General features: G+C 36.7%; 1 protein-coding gene across 3 annotated transcripts; it reads right to left on the reverse strand.

Annotated features, from left to right (window-relative positions):
• Positions 1-1,926: 1,926 nt before the first annotated feature.
• Positions 1,927-19,446, reverse strand: LOC144979532 (uncharacterized). 3 transcript variants are annotated; one of them, XM_078926241.1, is made up of 8 exons: positions 19,418-19,446; positions 13,645-14,562; positions 12,334-12,488; positions 9,982-10,105; positions 8,387-8,427; positions 7,289-7,339; positions 6,343-6,603; positions 1,927-3,760 (listed from the first exon to the last, which is right to left on the reverse strand). In XM_078926241.1, exons 2-8 carry the CDS (start codon positions 14,513-14,515, stop codon positions 3,698-3,700), a joined length of 1,566 nt encoding a protein of 521 aa, XP_078782367.1. In that variant the 5' UTR covers positions 14,516-14,562; positions 19,418-19,446; the 3' UTR covers positions 1,927-3,697. The 3 variants fall into 3 exon arrangements, with proteins under 3 accessions (XP_078782367.1, XP_078782366.1, XP_078782368.1); XM_078926240.1 differs by having other exon boundaries at positions 19,196-19,442; XM_078926242.1 differs by lacking the exon at positions 19,418-19,446 and adding an exon at positions 18,394-18,480.
• Between the last annotated feature and the right edge of the window lie 29 nt (positions 19,447-19,475).

The raw sequence follows: 19,475 nt of genomic DNA on the forward strand, positions 1-19,475 counted from the left end.
GACAATGTGCAAAAAGAGAACAGCAGAAATACTTTATTTCATATCATAGTATACAGTCCAGAATCCCAACCAAATGGAAACAATCAAATTATCAAGGTTCGTTTTGTTTTGTCTTTAAGGGTTTTACGGCGCTTGCAACACATTAAGGTCATATCAGCACCAGTAAAAAGGAAGAAAATGGGATAGTAAAAAGTTCTAGAATTACAATAAAGCATCCAAGAAAAGGGAAGACAAAGGGGAATTGGTTCAAATATGAAACAGGTGAAGATTCCAAAAGCACTCTATCAAAGTAATTAGTTTGAGATCACTAAAAGTCTCATCCAGATACAAGCACAGGTCCCCGCTAAGAGGAACACACTCAAATGTTTTACAAATCATATATAATATAAAGAAAGCATAATAAAGTGCATAACAGAGAGATGATTAACAATGAAAAAAATATCATCTCCCAAAACTAACTATACATTCGACTGTTTCCCTCTCAGCCAGGGCATCTGGCCAGGACCAGGACAAAACCAAGTAGTCTCATTCCAAGACAAAGACAGAAGGCATGTTGAAAAACAGATATAAGGGGATAGAAGACACAGTATGTACCCCCCTGCCCACTATGGGAGGTCGGAACCCCACCCAGATACAGTCAAATTATCAAGGTGTAAAAAAAAAAAGCCTCACTAAGAAATAAAACATACACTGGACTGTTCCCCTTTCCATGAAGGATCCCAGCCAAGACCAGGCTGAAACCAAGAAGTCTCAATCTAGAAAAATGGAAGAAAGCTGTATGGGATGAGGTGACAACAGATCTGAATGAAATGTGAATGGAATGGTATTTGTTGATATTTTACATTTGTATTTATCATTTGAGTCTAGAACTTTTATTTGAAAAAAAAACCCAACAAAAACTTTTTTTTTTTAAAATCACGTTCAAATTCATTTTCAAACACAGCAGAACTTGGATAGCAGGGATGCCCTGTGCTAAAATAAAACAAAAGCCGGAATATTTTTCTCGTCAAGACAATAATATACTACACAAATGTCCGTCTTGAATTTGTTATCTCATGACAACAGAGCTCAGCTCGTTTAATCCAAGGCCCACTCAGTTTACCTATAATTGTTATTCCATTTTTTAAAGAGTTAAACTGTGCATACAACATTTTCATTAGTGCTGGGAATTAGGGGGTAAAAAGACATTTGTCAAGAGTTAAGTGCCCATGAAAAAAGGAAGACAAAGGGAATTAGTTCACACAGATATCGACGTTACATCGAATGGCAATCTATCAAGGAATAGCCATAGTAGTTAGTAGCAGGATTTCCATCTAAATGTTTACAATATGCATAAATTTAACATCTGAAAATTACATATAAATATAAATTAGGAAAACATCTCAAATGTTTAAAAAATCATCTCTCACAAAATAAACATCCGAACTACCCTCAACTTGGCAAAGGACTTCAGACAGAGCCTGGGTGAAAAAAAAAATATATGGTCTTATTTCAGTTGAAGGATACAGAGTCACGTGCAAGGAGATCATCCTGCATCCTATAAAACATGAACATCATTTATTCATAGACCTTACTAATTTTGACTTTTAGATGTAATTTCTTGCACCTTCCCACCCCCCCCCCTCCCCCCTATTGTAATACAAGATTAACCAGTTAAATGTCATACTCTGGAAAAACATGTATTGAAAAATTTGGCCAGAAAACTCGGCCTTCAAATATCGATTGATTTAAATTAAAATTTTGTGATGTTCATTCATGAGTCAGATTTATTCCCTTTACCTTTATCTCCATTTTATTGACTCATTTTGGCACCTCTATTTAATAGATTTAAACTACCCTCGTCTTGACAAAAACTCTCCAACCTGGGACCACGCGAGGCTTAACTGGGACAGGTCGAATATTTTGGGGTGTTTATTTTCTTATAACTTTCTTTTTGTTTTGTTTTTTAATACTCTTTCATATACACTTTTTTTTTCTTCAGAATTTCATCTTAGACCAGTGCCTGCTCTCTATCTTGTCACAGTTGTCTCATTGTCTATGTACATATTATACACGTTTAGAGCCCCATTTTGGCTGTATACCTCCAAACACATGGAAATTCCAACCATTCAAAGTGGCTATCGTCCTTACGCCTTGCTACCGATGTGACCACCAGCTGGCGAATCGAACATTTATCACAAGATGCTTATCTCAAAATTGATCATGATAATTACATCTCAGGGCATTTCCTCTCATTACACAAAGAAGAAGTGTACTAAAAGCCTATTTCAGACCTGCCAAACTGGAATGTTAAAAATTTGTCATTTTCAGACGGAAGAAATAGAAGTTATTATAATCAACTTAACAAATTACTAGTTTACCCTTAGCAGTAAAAAATATGTCTTCAAAACCCTGAATAGATGCTTTGTGGCACCAAGGTTTTTTTTTTAACACATTGTAATGAATCAAGAATTTTTATTTATCTCTGCTGTTGAAGCCAAAAATTTGCATTTCGTAGAGTAGGCAGGTCTGCTATTGTCATTGAAACTGGAAACAACAAGAAATCATTCTCAATATAAACTTCTTTTTGTTCATGTCATTTATGTCTTATTATGATTTGTTACAGTGAATGAAGTAATCAGTCGGATGGTGAAAAGGTTTGAACTCAGATATTGCCAAGTTTAGTTAGAGGGTCAATTCTTATCAAAAATGAGTTCTTGTCATAAATGATTAAATCAACCCTTTTGTACATCTTCGGGAAATATCAAAGCTTAATTTCACTTCTATATATTTTTTAAAGCTGGTCAAGTTGAAAAAAGTATGAAATTTGAGAAAAGTTGCTGGATACCTTTCCCATACATCTGACCATAACTTCATGAAAAATCACTTGATCTACTTCAAATAAAGATTAAAATACTCTGGGAATCATATTCTTTCAGAAAATGAAAAAAAAAAATTAAATGCGAATCCAAAATCTTTTTCTTGCAGAGAAAGACATTTTATGCCAGTAGTACAGTATCATATCATTATCCACATGTCGAGTACTCACATCAACAAGCAAAGAGACACAGCCATTCTTAACTCTTCAGCTGAAAAATTAATACTTGTTACTTTAACACGATGCCAGAAAACAAATACTATCAATTTCACAATGATGCTAAAAAAAAACTAAATAAATTTCAAATTCACAATGATGCCAGAAAGTTAATCCTTTCCTTTTCACAACAATACCAAAAAGTTTACACGTTCTATTTCAAAATCATGCCAAAAATTGTAAAACTTTCAATTTCACAATGTTGCCAAAAACTATATCCTTTCACTTTCACATTGACACTAAAAATTTAATACCATCACTTAATGATAACAAAAGTTAATACTTTCAATTTCACAATGATGCCCCCAAAAAAGTTAATACTTTTAATTTCACAATGGTGCCAAAAAAGTTAAAACTGTCAAATTCACAACATGCTAAAAAAAAAAATTCAATACTTTCATTTTCAAAATAATACCAAAAATACATTCACTTCCACAATGATGCCATCATCTTTAAGTGAAGCAGTGTTGACATCATCCGATATTCAATACAATATAAAAGAGAAAATACACTTTCACCATTAAACATTGACTTAAGAAAAGTTCATTTCTCACAAACTACAATGTAAATCATCATCGGTGGTGGAAATGACACTGACAGCCCTCCTGTCAATCTTTAACTAATTCATAACCTTTCATCCCTCCCTTCTCTGATGTCTTTCCGGCAAATCGGGCACGTTGCATTGGTCTGAAAGTAACAAGAATCAAAAATGAAAAATTATGATGAGCGGTATGCATAGTATGTATAGGATCTATCATTATTTTTGTTTGCTTTAATATTACTGAAATCTGACCATTAATTACTGATGAATTTTGTATTTCTTACTGAATTTGAAATTTTCAAGTAGGCAGGTATTGCCTACTTGAAAATTTCAAATTCAGTAAGAAATACAAAATTCATCTGTAATTAATGGTCAAATTTCAGTAATACTAAAGCAAACAAAAATAATGATAGATACACCCATTTATATATGTAAAATAAACTTACCATGTTATATCGGCCTACTACTTATGCGGGTCAAGCCTCAATCAAAGTCCATTTTCCACAGCATGGCAAAATATTCATAAGAAATCAAGTCCATTGAATAAGTAAAAACTACATCTGCTACAAATTCTACACATTATTGAGATTTTTTATTGTAGCATGCGGTAAACAATGAAAAAATTTTTTACAAATTTAATTTAACGTTGCGACCATTTGTATCAGTAATATTTCTTCTATTTCCGTAAGTCTGTAATTGTCCTTACACTTCCGTAACAATTACGGACGGTCTGTAATAATAGGCAGGTATGGATGAGTTTGGAAAAAAAACAAAAAAAAACAAACAAACAGAGCTCGTGTATAAGTAGCCTTTCAGAGCCGTAAGACCCATCATGGAGCCGGAGTTAAGTCCCGTTTCTATAGCGTTAACAGTAGCAATTGATTGCTACCCCTCAGATAGGATACAAATCTATTGTTAAATAATAGCAACTGACTGCTACCCCTCATATTGGATGCTAATCTATAAACAATAGCAATTGATTGCTACCCCTCATATTGGATGCTAATCTATAAACAATAGCAATTGATTGCTACCCCTCGGACTGGATGCTAATCTATAAACAATAGCATCGCAAAGTATTTTCACCAGATATAACATTCCCAGTTACCCAATCACTGCTGGATGGACAGGGAGGTCAGAAAAAAAAATATCTCCACTTCACGTCACCAGGGATTGATCCAGGTCCCTGTGTGGGTAAAGAGGGTGTATAAAAAAAAAAAAATAATAATTGAGCTTTATATAGCGCAATATCCATTAAATGTGCTCAAAGCGCTTTACAAGGGATCCCTGGCCAACAGCAACATTTAACATGTAGGACGCGACATGACGCCTCTCATGCGATATTACAATTTTTCGAACAAAGACAACGCTGTTAACGGCCAGGTACTCATTTTACACCTGAGTACGGTGAGAGAATGTGAGTAAAGAGTCTTTTCCAAGGACTCAACTATGTGCCGAGCGTGAGCCTCGAACCCAGGACTTTCCGATCCGAAAGCGAGTGTCATACCACTAGACCACATAGCCGCACAACTGAGCTATTGTGACCCATGTACAAGCCAGATACAAAATACATGAAAGTCCAGAAAAATGATAAACACATTGGTATAATACATGTTGTCACACCAGTCCTGCCCACAAAATAGTTGTAACCAATCGTAGCCTTCGTTAACTTATAGTATAGATGGACATTTCCCTAAAAATTATACCATAATAAAAGTCAACAATCACCAAAAGTATGTGAAAAGTGAGTAGCTGCTAGCCGCAAATCTAATTGTTTAACACTCTCGAGTTCACATATGCATGGAAAATCGACCAAAATTTGTTCTATTTTCAATGAGGGTGAACTCGAGAGAGTTAAATTATTGATTACAACTCATTATCTACTTCCTTTTGGTTTTCGTCACCTTTCATTACGTCCTAATTTATCAGGCTATTAGTTTACGATTACGAACCACAACACAAAACACCATTTGTAATTTTTATTTTTTTTTCAAAATGACTTAGCATTCTGCCATACTCTTTAAAAAAAAACCCAAATAAAAATATTAGAAATTTTAGCCAGAAACGAGTCCTTCAAATATATATTGGTAAAAACATCCCTGAACTAATCAAAAACTCTCAATCCTCAAACCTTAAGTGAAGTCCCAGGTTTGAGAGTTTTTGACAAGATGAAGGTTATTTTAATCGATCGATAGTTGAAGGATGTATTTTTTGACCAAACTTTTTTTTAATTTGTTTTTTTTTTTACAGAGTACAACAGCATTAATGTCTTTCTGTGTCAATTGTTAGAAAAACGACTTTTATCTTATGCTAATACTGACGATTTTGTAAATATAGTTCTATATATATATATATACGTACGGGAAAATGAGTTACAATGGAAACAGCATAAGCAACAAAATTGTAAAAATAAAAACTAGAAAAATTGTTTAATACTTGCGGACAAGACATACCAAAATACTTCGGTCATCTGTCTAGATTTTAGGAGATGTATCAATGTTTTCTACACTTTGTAAAGCATTTGAACATGTTAAATGGATATTGCGCTATATAAAAACTCCTTAAAAAAAAAAAAAATCTTCATTGTTTATGTTATTCGCTGAAGAAAGGTTTTGAATCGAAATGTTCTGTGCTTCGTATTTTGTTTTTTTTCAAAGATGTTAAATTCGTTTTTGTTTATCATCCTAAAATTGAGCAAAGTCTAAAAATATTGTTGTCACAGCCTTACCTTGAGCCACTGATCCACACAGTCCTTATGAAGCTCGTGCTGACAAGGCAAAATCCTCTTGGAGTCTCCGACACTGAATTCTGACAGGCAGATGGAGCACTGAGTTGAGGCACTATCTGGAGATGATGACGATGATGCAGCGTTTTCTCTACCAGATGCGGATGGAGGACGTCTGTGTTTTTTAACAGGAATTTTGTTGATGTCTCTCTGGGACATGCCTCGGCTGACGGCACCGATTTGCTCTCCCATTTCTAACAACGCCTGGGGAAAAAAAGACATATAAAAAATGTGTAAGGTATGACTCTTCACTTGTAGAATTTTTTGTCCTATTGTTAGACTCTGCTCTACTATAAAGGGTTCCAACAGCTTAGTTGGTAGAGTTCGAGCCTCACACAGCCTCGATCCCAGGTGAAGTCGAGGTTTATTTCTGACCTCACCTCCCACCCTCTATCCATCCAGTCCAGCAGTGATCGAGCAGCTGGGTCTGTTAGATCTGGTTGAAAGTGCTTCGTGATAGACTAGCATCCTATCCAAAGGAAACTCCCCAAATTCATAATCACTGCTAGGTGGACAGAGAATAATGTGTGCAAAATGCATTCCCCTGAAGTGATTAATGGGCCTTAACTAGGTGATGTTCTGAGTCCAAGAGTGTAACACTACACCATGCTAACACACACTTGGTGCACATTGGAGGCAGAGAAAATAATTGCAATGAACACAGGTCAGAGCCATAACCAACTGTTTGCAAGTTGAGTGAATTTCCTAATAATATACCCAAGCCCGTGATAAAACTCTTAAGGTTGGAGAATACGTTCTTTGGATTTGAAAGAGTCCAATTCCCCCTTGAATTGACCTACATCATAACCCCCCGCCCCCCCCCCCCCCCCCAAACCCTTGAGTTGACCTGCCCCATAACCCCCCCCCCCCCCCCCTCAAGTTGACCTACCTCATAGTCATCTCCATCTGGTGGAAACTGTCCATCTCCAAGGATTGCTTGCTGGAAAACAAGTGGGAAAAAAAATTAGGGTGATTTGGATTGTCAAAACAAATTCACTTAAGTTCTTCTTCATTTTCAAGGAAAAAGAGGGAAAAGAACAAAGAGAGAGAAAGAGAGGAAGAGAGAGAGAGAGAGAGAGAGAGAGAGAGAGAGAGAGAGGGGGGGGGGGGGGTAAGGAAGAGGAAGAGACTTGAAAGAGGGTTGGTCTTTTATAGATTCTTTAAAAATTGAAACTGACTAGACCGCAGCATGAAAAAGAAACAACAACAACAAAAAAAAAAGAAAGAACGAAAAAACAAACAAAAAACAACACAACAAAAAACCCATTGATTCCAACTTTATCATTATCAACACTTAATAAAGTAACTACCTAAAAAAAGCCATGATAAATAGGACAAGCTCAGGGAGAGAAAAGGAGTAAAACCAAGCAATGGATTATTTATAAAAGGACCCGTTTGAGAAAATTCATTATACCATTTAAAAAAGATTTTTTTAAAGGGTTTTATGGCGCTTGCAACACATTAATGTCCATTCAGCGTCAGTAAAAAGGATGAAAATGGGATAGTAAAAAGTTCTAGAATTACAATCAAAGCAACAAAGAAAAGGTAAGACAAAGGGAAATTGGTTCAAATAGGAAACAGATGTAGGTCCCAAGAGCACACTATCAAAGTACCTAGTTTGAGATCACCTAAAAGTCTCTTCCAGACACAAGCACAGGTCCCAACTAAGAGGAATACACTCAAATGTTTACAAATCATATATAATATGTAAACAAAACATAGTACAGTGCATAACAGAGAGATGATTTACATGGAAAAAAATATCACATCCCAAAACTAACTATACATTTGACTGTTTCCCTCCCAGCTAGGTCCGGTCAGGACCAGGACAAAAGCAAGTAATCTCATTCCAAGACAAAGACAGAAAGCATGTTGAAAAACAGATATAGGGAGGATAGAGGACACAGTATGTACCTCCCTGCCCACAATGGGAGGTCAGGAACCCCACCCAGATAATATCATTACACAAAAAGTCTTTAACACTTACCAGCAGTCCAGGTGGTAACATTTCTATTAAAGTTGGTATTTCTGAGGACAAAATAAACACATACTGATTATAGTGAGTGAGTAAGAAGGAATGGTTTACAAAACATTGGAAATGTAGCCTTGACACGTTTTGTTTTTTCTGTCAAGAAATGGTTTTAATTTTTTGTAAACAACATATTGGTGTCTTTATGATAATATAATAAATTAAATAAATGGTAAGAATACAGAAGAAAAAAATTACAAAGCAATTTCCATATTTTATGAACGTTGACCTCAATAATTTTCTTATCCAAACCACAAATCAGAAGCGTTGATTTTAATCCTATATTTGTTGTCATGAAGCTTGATAAATGCTTAGAGTCATTTTCTATAAGTTACATAGAGCAGAGGGTAGTATAATTTAATCATACAAGTTAAACAGCCAATATAACACTTTAAGATAACTTCAGTGCCTTAAAAAAGAAAGTGATAGACAACCCAAAGGGTCAGACAGATTTAGAGTCCAGCACATGCAACAATGTTTGTTTTTAAAGGGTTTTTTTCTTGTGCCATATATAAGTAAATTCAGCGCCAATAAAAAGGAAGAAATAGGCAATGTTAAAAAATCTATGATTTACAATTAAAAGCACACAAGAAAAAGTGAGACAGTGGAATGGTTCAAAAAGTTTTGTTTTGTTTTTAAGGGTTTTACAGCGCTTGCAAAGGCTAAGGTCATATCAGCGCCCGTAAGAAAATGGGATAGTGAAAAGCTCTAGAATTACAATTAAAGCACCCAAGAAAAGGTAAGACAAAGGGGAATTTGTTCAAAAGGAAACAGATGTAGATTCCAAGAGCACACTATCAAAGTACTTAGTTTGAAATCATCTAAAAGTCTCGCCCAGACACCAGAACAAGATCCCACTAAGAGGAACACACTCAAATGTTTAAAAATCACATGTTAAAAATTAAAAAAAATAACAATACATATAACAAAGAAATGATTTACAAGGAAAAAATTATCATCTCCCAAAACTATAACTATACAATCGACTGTTTCCCTCCCAGCCAAGGAACTCCGGCCAGCGTCAAGACAAAACTAAGTAATCTCATTCCACGACAAAGACAAAGCAATTTGGAAAACAGATACAGGGGGATAGAAGACACAGTAAGTACCACCCTGCCCACTTTGGGAGGGTTCAAAAAGGGAACAGATGTAGATTCCAATAGCATACTTCAGTGTACCTAAAACTCTCACCCTGACACAAGCACTAAATGGAATACACGTAAATGCTTACAGAACACTATTCAAAACAAAAAAATCTAACAACACATAACAGAGAGTAAAAAGAATATCATTTTTCAAAACAATTATTATACATTTGACTTTCCCCTCCCAATCATTCATATTCCAGCCACCATTGAGTACAGACGACAAAAGTTTTTTTGCATTATATTTTTTTCGTTTTCCACGTTTTCCACGTTTATTTGTGTATTGTTGTGTTGACGAAGGGTTTGTACCCGAAACGTCTATTGTCTGTTTTGTTCCCATACGAAGCCTCTCCATTTTCACTCTTTCGAAAATAAAATCTTGACCCAGCCACAGATATAAACACTTACGTAAAGGGTTCGATTCCCTGGGAATACTCCTTAAAACTGGTGGATAATGTGCCCTCCTTCTCCCTCTTTGGGGAATGTTGGGCATCACATCTGCAGGACCATCACCCAGTGCTTGATGCATGGCCTAAATGGAATAAATATGATACAAACTAGAGGGTTTCCACATATATGACAAAACAAAAAAAAAAAAAAATTAGGTTCAGATGATTTATTATCAAAATTATGCTGATGTCTGGTTTATTAAAAATTTTACTCTCAGTCTCAGCTTTTTGGCAGAGACCGAAAATCTCTGACCAAAGCTGAATAAATGGAAATGATAGCTCAATGTGAGGGCTCTGGGCCCCTAACAATTATTACACGTTGTTCTCACACTCACACACACACACACAAACACATTATACCATTTTCAGAAGATGAGTCACATTAAAAAAAAAAAGTGTTTATATATTACAGAACTGCCAACCCCATCTGATGAGAATGTGTACAATGGGACCTCAAAATGGGGGAGATTTCATAAAAATGGGTACAATCCTGAAATCGACGAAAACTAACCATTGTGAAAGCAAGAGGAAGGTATAGTTACACAAAGTCACACCGCACAAGCTCAATTGCAGCAACAATGATGTTCCCAAGACTATAATCCAATCCTTTCAGAATTCTACCTCCCAGCATGAAGATCATAATAGGTCAAAAAATATATGAACATCCACTTGGTCACCAAGGTTTCTCAATTCTTCTTCTTCTAGGTTCCATGCCTGGTCCAGGCTTCGGATACTGCATGAATTATCTCTCTCCATTCCTCCCTGTCTCTTGCCTTTTCAAACAGCTCTTGGATTGTTAGGCTGGTGAAGCCCTTCAGTTGGTCTATGAGTGTTTTTCTTTGTCTCCCCCGGGCGCGTTTACCAGGTATTTTTCCACAACTTGCCAGGTATTCATTCTTATCTTTCCTTACTATGTGTCCGAAAAAGGATAGTTGTCGATCCACTATTAAGGGCATTAGTTTCCTTTGTTGGTATGTTTGTTTTAGCACTTCTTCGTTCGTTTTGTGTGCAGTATACGATATTCTCTGCATCCTTCTCAAGCACCACATTTCAAAAGCTTCAATGTTCTTTTGTGTTTCTGCATTTGTAGTCCAGCTTTCGCATCCGTATAACAAGATTGGCCACACGTAGCTCTTCAAGACTCGGAATCTAATCCCGAACGACATCTTGTTGTTTTTCAAAATGTTTCCCAGGTCCATGAAGGCCTGTTTGGCTTGAGTTATTCTTGCTCGTATGTCTCGGTTACATCTTCCATCTGTTGTCACTATTGAACCTAGGTATTTAAAACTTTCTACGTTGGTAAGTTGCTCGCCGTGAATCGTTATATTGCAGGTGTTGTTGTTTTCGGGGTTTTTCTGTATTACCATGCATTCCGTTTTGGTGATATTCACTTCCATTCCCTTGGCTTCACTATCTACTACCACTTTGTCAACAATCTTTTGAAGTTGGATTTCTGATGTTGCAATGAGTACCGTATCGTCTGCGTATCTTATATTATTTATGTTGTGACCTCCCACTTTTATTCCCTCCATATTATTTATGCCCCTCATGATTGTTTCTTGGTATAGATTAAACAGATCTGGTGAGGCAACACACCCTTGACGGACTCCTTTCTTAATAGGAATGGAATTTCCTGTAGAGTTTCCGATTTTGATAGATGCCTGCTGGGTGTAGTATAATGTTTGCATGAGTCTGAGGTCTTTCTCATCAGCGCCAATGGAGTGCAGTTGTTTTAGTATTTCTTCGTGGCGTACTCTATCAAAAGCTTTTTTGTAGTCGACAAAACAGAGGTATAGTGGGGTCTGAACCTGTATAGCTCTTTCACTTAAAACACGGAGGAGGTATATTGCGTTCCTTGTCCCTCTGTCAGGTTGGAATCCATATTGTTCTTCTGCGATTTCGGGGTTAATCTTATTCCTTAGCCTGTTGATAATTATACGCAACAGTATTTTGTTGATGTGGCTTATTAAACTTATAGTTCTAAAATTTTCGCATCTGACTGCACCTGCTTTCTTTGGTATTGCTATGAAAATAGAGTTACAGAGATCTTCTGGAATTTTCCCAGTATTGTATATATTGTTGAATAATATGTTTCTCAATAGGCTAGTAATAATATGAATTACAACTAAACAAAACTGAAGTGACTCTGTACATGAATATGGGTACAATCTTGGGGGAAATGCGTACAAGCGTACAATCGCTGAAAATGCGTACAATTCCGCATTTTTCGCAGTAGGTTGGCAGCTCTGTATATTATGATATCTTAGCAACCAAGATTCAACTTTTGACTCGTTAAAAATGATCTTTCTACCTGTAAAAACTGTAGTCTACTCGGGTCACGGAAACCAATAGTTAATGGTGTGTTTGATCTCTCCCACTCCTCCTGTTGTAACTGCCTGGCCATTTCTTCATCTCTTAAAAAGGATGAGGACGATGTGTCCTCTCTTGTGCCTGACACATCAGAGTCTGAGAAAACAACAGTTGTCAGACAATACTTGAGAATAGAGTTGTGAATGAAAGTTATTGTATTCAAGTACTGTAACTTGTATCGTCCATCTAACATAGTATCATTCACAACTAGAGTCTCTTCTATTGGCTACCTTGTTGGGAGGCATTCTATATCCAACCGTCATCCTGTACATATATGTATGCTATGTTAATGTAGTTTAACAAACCATCTTTACTGTAACAATTTGGTTTGTTTATTCTTGTAAATATACATATTACTAATTAAGTAATGATCTAAGAACACAACAAACAGTAATGACTATATTTAACTATTTTGAACATGATGATTTGTCATATAATGTTTTAAAAGTTAAAAACAGTATAAAGTCTGAATCTGTTTAAAACAAAATTTTCGGAAGTGCATTTTACTTTGGGACAAGATCACCACTCTGGAATTCTCTCTCAGTCTTTACCATAAAAGCACTCATACTATCGAGTGCTTCTAGACTGAAGACAGAATATTTTAATTTTAGGTTTTAAATCTTCCTTATCATTCCAAAATCACATTCTTCATATTCCATTGGTATCAGCATAAATAATTTAAGAGATCTATAATTGTAACATCCAATTTTCTTAAAACTCTCATGCCATCTATTTCTTGTAAAGTGCCATTAAACACTTTAGGAGGAGATTGGCGTTCAATAAATTTTATTATTATTACTCTAATTAAACATGCACAGAGCTTCTAACAAGGGATCCCAAGCCAACAGCAACACTTAACATGTAGGACAAGACATGATGTCTATTAGACGATATTACATTTATATTCCAACAGACAATGCTGTTTTTTAATGACAGGTACTCATTCTGCACCTGAGTGGGATGAGTGAACATGGATTATAGAGCCTTTTCCAAGTACTCAACTATGCGCCGCTCAGAGTGAGACTCGAACCCTGGACCCTCTGGTCTGAAGGCAAGTGTCTTACCACTAGACCACATAGCTGAACTATGCACTGTTCAAACCCTGGATCTTCTGGTCACACCACAAGATCACATAGCCGCACCTTAAAACCAATGACATTCTGATTTTTTTTTTGGTATCTTCTCCATTGCTACAAAATCAAATAATTATAACCTATTCATTACAAAACTAGAGATAGTACAGACTTCTTACCATTAAGAATTTCAAATGGTGATTCTTCTGTACCACTCCCTCTAAAGTCACTAAATCCTCTAAGACTTCTTAAATCACGGGGAAGTGATGGTACAAAATCATCTGTTGACAAATCAGGCAGTCTGGGTGGTGTATTCATTAACAACAGAGTTATATCTTCATCGGAATCATCAGAAAATCTTGTAGCAGGTCTCCACGGCTGATTTGGTAGATTCTGGAACTGCGAGCCCCCCGATCGTTGAGGAGCAGAAGTGTTAGAAGACGAGGAAGTTGTGTTGTTACTGCCACTAGTGGCATTATTAGTCCTATACCTTCTCCTTGGGCTTGTTCCATTACTACTCCGTCTTCCTTTAGGACTGGATCGTGATGGAGCGGTTGAAGAGTTGCCAGCAGCACTAAGACCACTTGCTGCAGTGGGTTGAAGTCTATTTCTGGTCTGAGTCTGTCTTCTGCTACTCCCAGCAGCTGCAGAAACTCCACCTGAACCCAATTCAACATCATCATGTGATGAGAATGTTGGAATTCCTTCCCCTCTATTTCTGACATTGGCAAGAGGTGAAACACCTTCAGCAGATTCTGTTGATGGTTGATGACGAGTTCTAAATCGGATGTTTGGAATGTGTGGGAGTTGTTGTGTATTGTTCCTGGAAGAAGCTACATTGTTAGTAGTACTGCCTTCCTCCCTTGATGAGTTTGCCTGATGGGAGTTTCGTTGACGATTTAAACTTAACAAGGATCTTCCATTTGACCGAGGCTGTGTGCTTCTTGGATTAGCTCCTAAGGATGAAGTCCCATTATTTTGTTGTCCCGTGTCGTGTGATGTAGCATTTGTGGGAGCTCTAAGACTGTGAAGTGTTCTTTCATTATCCATTTTAGTGTATCTGCAGCTCTGGGATTGAACAACTTACATTTAGACACCTGAAAAAGAGTTTAAAATACAACGGCTTTAAATAAACTGTTTTTTATAATTATCAACATCAATCATCAAGTTTATAATTTAATTAAATGGAAATGTTTTCAACTGGCAATATTAAATCTGGTTTACAAAATGCCAATTACCGTCTTTTTGTGATAATCAATATGAGACCATTTTAATGTTTCATTGCTAGGTCAGTAAGCCATCCCTGTCGAGCACACAGATTACTAACTATTAAACACAACTAACAACACTTTTATTTGCCCCTCTCATGAAAACTGCAATCACAACAAATTTGATTAGTGTGATGAATAGTGTTAAAACAAGGTGTGGAGATGGTGCCTTGCAAAACATTGTGAGCTGCTTTTTAGATCCCCATCAACAAACCGAGATGACTGTAAATGTAAAGAATTATCCATACCCTAGACTTAGGCCAGCAAAGTCACTGATAAGCCTAATTTGCTGGACAGACTATACCTACTATACTATACAATTATATATGTGCGGCTATGTGGTCTAGTGGTAAGACACTCGTTTTCGGATCGATCGTCACATTCTCTCACCATACTCAGGTGTAAAATGAGTACCTGGTCATTAACAGCATTGTCTCTGTTGAAAAAAATCGTAATATCACCTAACAGGCATCATGTCCCGTCCTAAATGTTCAATGTTGCTATTGAATTGGCCAGGGACCCCTTGTAGTAAAGCGCTTTGAGCATGTTTTGTGGATATTGCGCTATTCTTCTTCTTCTTCTAGGTTCCATGCCTGGTCCAGGCTTCGGATACTGCATGAATTATCTCTCTCCATTCCTCCCTGTCTCTTGCTTTTTCAAACAGCTCTTGGATTGTTAGGTTGGTGAAGCCCTTCAGTTGGTCTATGAGTGTTTTTCTTTGTCTCCCCCGGGCGCGTTTACCAGGTATTTTTCCACAACTTGCCAGGTATTCATTCTTATCTTTCCTTACTATGTGTCCGAAAAAGGATAGTTGTCGATCCACTATTAAGGGCATTAGTTTCCTTTGTTGGTATGTTTGTTTTAGCACTTCTTCGTTCGTTTTGTGTGCAGTATACGATATTCTCTGCGTCCTTCTCAAGCACCACATTTCAAAAGCTTCAATGTTCTTTTGTGTTTCTGCATTTGTAGTCCAGCTTTCGCATCCGTAGAACAAGATTGGCCACACGTAGCACTTCAAGACTCGGAATCTAATCCCGAACGACATCTGTTTGTTTTTCAAAATGTTTCCCAGGTCCATGAAGGCCTGTTTGGCTTGAGTTATTCTTGCTCGTATGTCTCGGTTACATCTTCCATCTGTTGTCACTATTGAACCTAGGTATTTAAAACTTTCTACGTTGGTAAGCTGCTCGCCGTGAATCGTTATATTGCAGGTGTTGTTGTTTTCGGGGTTTTTCTGTATTACCATGCATTCTGTTTTGGTGATATTCACTTCCATTCCCTTGGCTTCACTATCTACTACCACTTTGTCAACAATCTTTTGAAGTTGGATTTCTGATGTTGCAATGAGTACCGTATCGTCTGCGTATCTTATATTATTTATGTTGTGACCTCCTACTTTTATTCCCTCCATATTATTTATGCCCCTCATGATTGTTTCTTGGTATAGATTAAACAGATCTGGTGAGGCAACACACCCTTGACGGACTCCTTTCTTAATAGGAATGGAATTTCCTGTAGAGTTTCCGATTTTGATAGATGCCTGCTGGGTGTAGTATAATGTTTGCATGAGTCTGAGGTCTTTCTCATCAGCGCCAATGGAGTGCAGTTGTTTTAGTATTTCTTCGTGGCGTACTCTATCAAAACCTTTTTTGTAGTCGACAAAACAGAGGTATAGTGGGGTCTGAACCTGTATAGCTCTTTCACTTAAAACACGGAGGAGGTATATTGCGTTCCTTGTCCCTCTGTCAGGTTGGAATCCATATTGTTCTTCTGCGATTTCGGGGTTAATCTTATTCCTTAGCCTGTTGATAATTATACGCAACAGTATTTTGTTGATGTGACTTATTAAACTTATAGTTCTAAAATTTTCGCATCTGACTGCACCTGCTTTCTTTGGTATTGCTATGAAAATAGAGTTACAGAGATCTTCTGGGATTTTCCTAGTATTGTATATATTGTTGAATAATATGTGAAGTTCATCAATTGCTAGATCTCCTAGGCTTTTTAATACCTCTACAGATATTTCATCAGGGCCTGTTGCTTTACCATCCTTCATTCGTTCCATGGCATGTTCAATTTCACTTTTGGTGATGTTTGGTCCGCTTAATGGTGCTTTGAATTTCAGTGGTGGTTCATTTCTATTTGGATCATTGTACAGTTCGCCTATGTATTCTACCCATCGGCTTTCTATATGTTGTTCTTCAAATAGCAGTTCCCCTTGTTTGTTTTGGATACAACTTCCTGCTGCTTTGCTTTTCCTTTTCCCTGATAGTTCTTTTATTCTTTGGTGAGCTTGTTGCGTGTTTATTTCAAATGCCAACCATGCCCATGCCTTTCCCCTCGCTAATTTTTCTCAACATTATAATTATGCATTTCTATTCCATTGTGATGGCAATGTACCGAAGAGTACATATTAGTAATATTAGCAGGGCCTGGCACTGATAATGGAACGCAACTATGGGCTTGATTTAACATTGTAGATCTATCTATCTAGAGTAATGGACAACACTTTGCCTTAGTTTGAGTTCGAATTTCCATACAAGTACAAGAGTCAAGAGTAAGAAGAGTAAGAGTCCAAACAATATGGGTTATCAGACTCGTCGCAATTTTATTGTTTTTCGGCTAACACTACTAACATATAAAAATTGCCTGCTATTTATCTTGAGTCTCTGACAAAGACACTAGAAAAGAAACTCAGCATTTGAGATGTGGACCTATAGAAGAATTGCAAGGGTATCCTGGAAGGAAAAGAAAACAAATCATCAAGTACTCCAAACTTTAGGTAGGCACTTTGATAAAATTTTCAAACTCAAAATATCTTGATTTGACTCAGTCAAGGGGATGGGACTTGAAAAAAAACATAAAATTTGATACCTTATTTGTTTCTCTACGACCTACGGTTCCAGAGTTATCTATAGTTTTCTATTGAAATTTTTTGTCAATTTTACAGAGAGAATCTGTGATCTCACCGCTGCCTCAAAACCAGCATCTCGCGGCGATCGGGAAATTTTGAGTTTTGCAGTCAACACGGCCCACTTATTGGCAAATGTTAGGTATCATTTTAAAGGTCAGAAAATAAGCTTTATTTTCATATAAATCATATTCATGTATGGAAAATATGGAAAAAATTAAGGATAAATGAAATGTAAAAAAATATGAGGTTTTTGTCAAAAAAAGTGGGGTTGATGGCGGGAAAAATAAAATAATGAGCGAGTGTATCAATTTTGATGAAATTTGGCAGGGATATTCTTCAATTAATTGTCTATCGATGTATGAAGTATAATTAAAATGTATCCATAATTTAAAAAGTTCTTATAATTCAAAAATTTATAAATTGTTATTACATAAGCTTTCTGAGAAATACAATCAGGAATTAAGAATGAAATACACCGTTAGAAAGCTTGTTTTGTGCCCTTTATAATGATACCAAAATTATTCACATAGGTTCACAAATAACGCCATGGTGACCAAAACAGTAAAGGGTCAAAAATAAAGTTCCAAAAAACGAGTTTCACCTTGCAGTGAGTCTATCGGCGGCCACATGACCGGAGTTATCAACAAAGTGCCTACTTTACTTTAGGAATAACATCAACAACGATCATTTCAACTATTAGAAAGAGGATAACCCGATATTTCGCCACATCAGAAGGCACGACTCACTACAGAAGACCATTGCAGAGGGAAAGATAGAAGGCAAGCATAGTCGAGGACGAAGGACAAGCTGGCTTGGAAATGTCGTAGTCGTACGTAGCAGGGTTGCCAGTTTGGCATTTTAAATGCCAGATTCCAAAAATCTGGCATTTTTGAAAACCGTTTGGCATTAGAAAAATCATTTGGCATTTGGCATTTTCATTTGGCATTTTCTTTTCTTGTATATTATACTTCAAATGACACCTTTTCTTAATTATTTCTAAACGCGTAAAAACAAACATCTTCACATTTCTTTTTCATTCTTAAAATCCAACCGTGGTGTAGTGGTTTAGCACTCCACTTAGTAGTCAGTAGGTAAATAATTACCCCAACAGGAAATTTAGTATAATTCAAAAAAAAAAAAATAAATAAATAAATAAATAAAAGAAAAAGAAAAGAAAACACGCAAGCCACCAGGATATGATAGTAAATTGTCTATCAAAAGTGAGTAGTTTTCTTAGTGGGGGTGGGAGTCAACAGACTTTGGCATCTTTTTGAGTGTTTTGGCATTTTTTGAGTCTTCCCCTGGCATTTTGTTGAAAAATAATCTGGCAACCCTGGTACGTAGGAATAGGAAGCCCCATAAATCAATGTGCGAAACTCGCAGATGAGAGAGAGAGAGATGGCGAACCATGATCTCCAACGTCGTGTCCGACATGGAACATCGGTAAAGATAAGGGTGTCTTGAGCAGCATAAAAGATCTGGCTAACAAAACATCGGTAAAGTTACTCCACTCGGCAGGGACTCGGGGACCACGACACGGACGTATACCTGAATGAATGAGAATGGCCAGCCACCAGATCCCGACTTTTGGCGAAGTGAAGAGGAAAAATCCGAAAAATAGTCTTGAATCTCGAGATTGAGGAACGCTGAAAAAGTCAGCTCAGACGCTTATGCATGGCTAATGTCTTATTCCTCTATTCCAACGTAAAAATTAAAGAGAAGATAAAGGTTTTACACTCGGAAACTATGCAAAACAGTAGGGTAACTTACTTTCCTCGTACCTTCTAGAGCGAGACAGGGTTGCCAGATTATTTTTCAACAAAATGCC

Source organism: Berghia stephanieae, chromosome 9, assembly GCF_034508935.2.
Source record: "Berghia stephanieae isolate SIO BIC M18660-M18661 chromosome 9, UCSD_Bste_1.3, whole genome shotgun sequence".
NCBI classification, from domain to species: Eukaryota; Metazoa; Mollusca; class Gastropoda; order Nudibranchia; family Aeolidiidae; genus Berghia; species Berghia stephanieae.

Excerpts from the sequence above, each read along its gene's own strand:
- LOC144979532 (XM_078926241.1), bottom strand. The coding sequence starts at position 14,515 with ATGGATAATGAAAGAACACTTCACAGTCTTAGAGCTCCCACAAATGCT. Across the intron at positions 10,106-12,333 it reads GTAGACTACAGTTTTTACAG|GCCATGCATCAAGCACTGGG; the intron begins GTAGAAAGATCA and ends TATTCCATTTAG. Across the intron at positions 7,340-8,386 it reads TGTTACCACCTGGACTGCTG|CAAGCAATCCTTGGAGATGG; the intron begins GTAAGTGTTAAA and ends CTTGTTTTCCAG.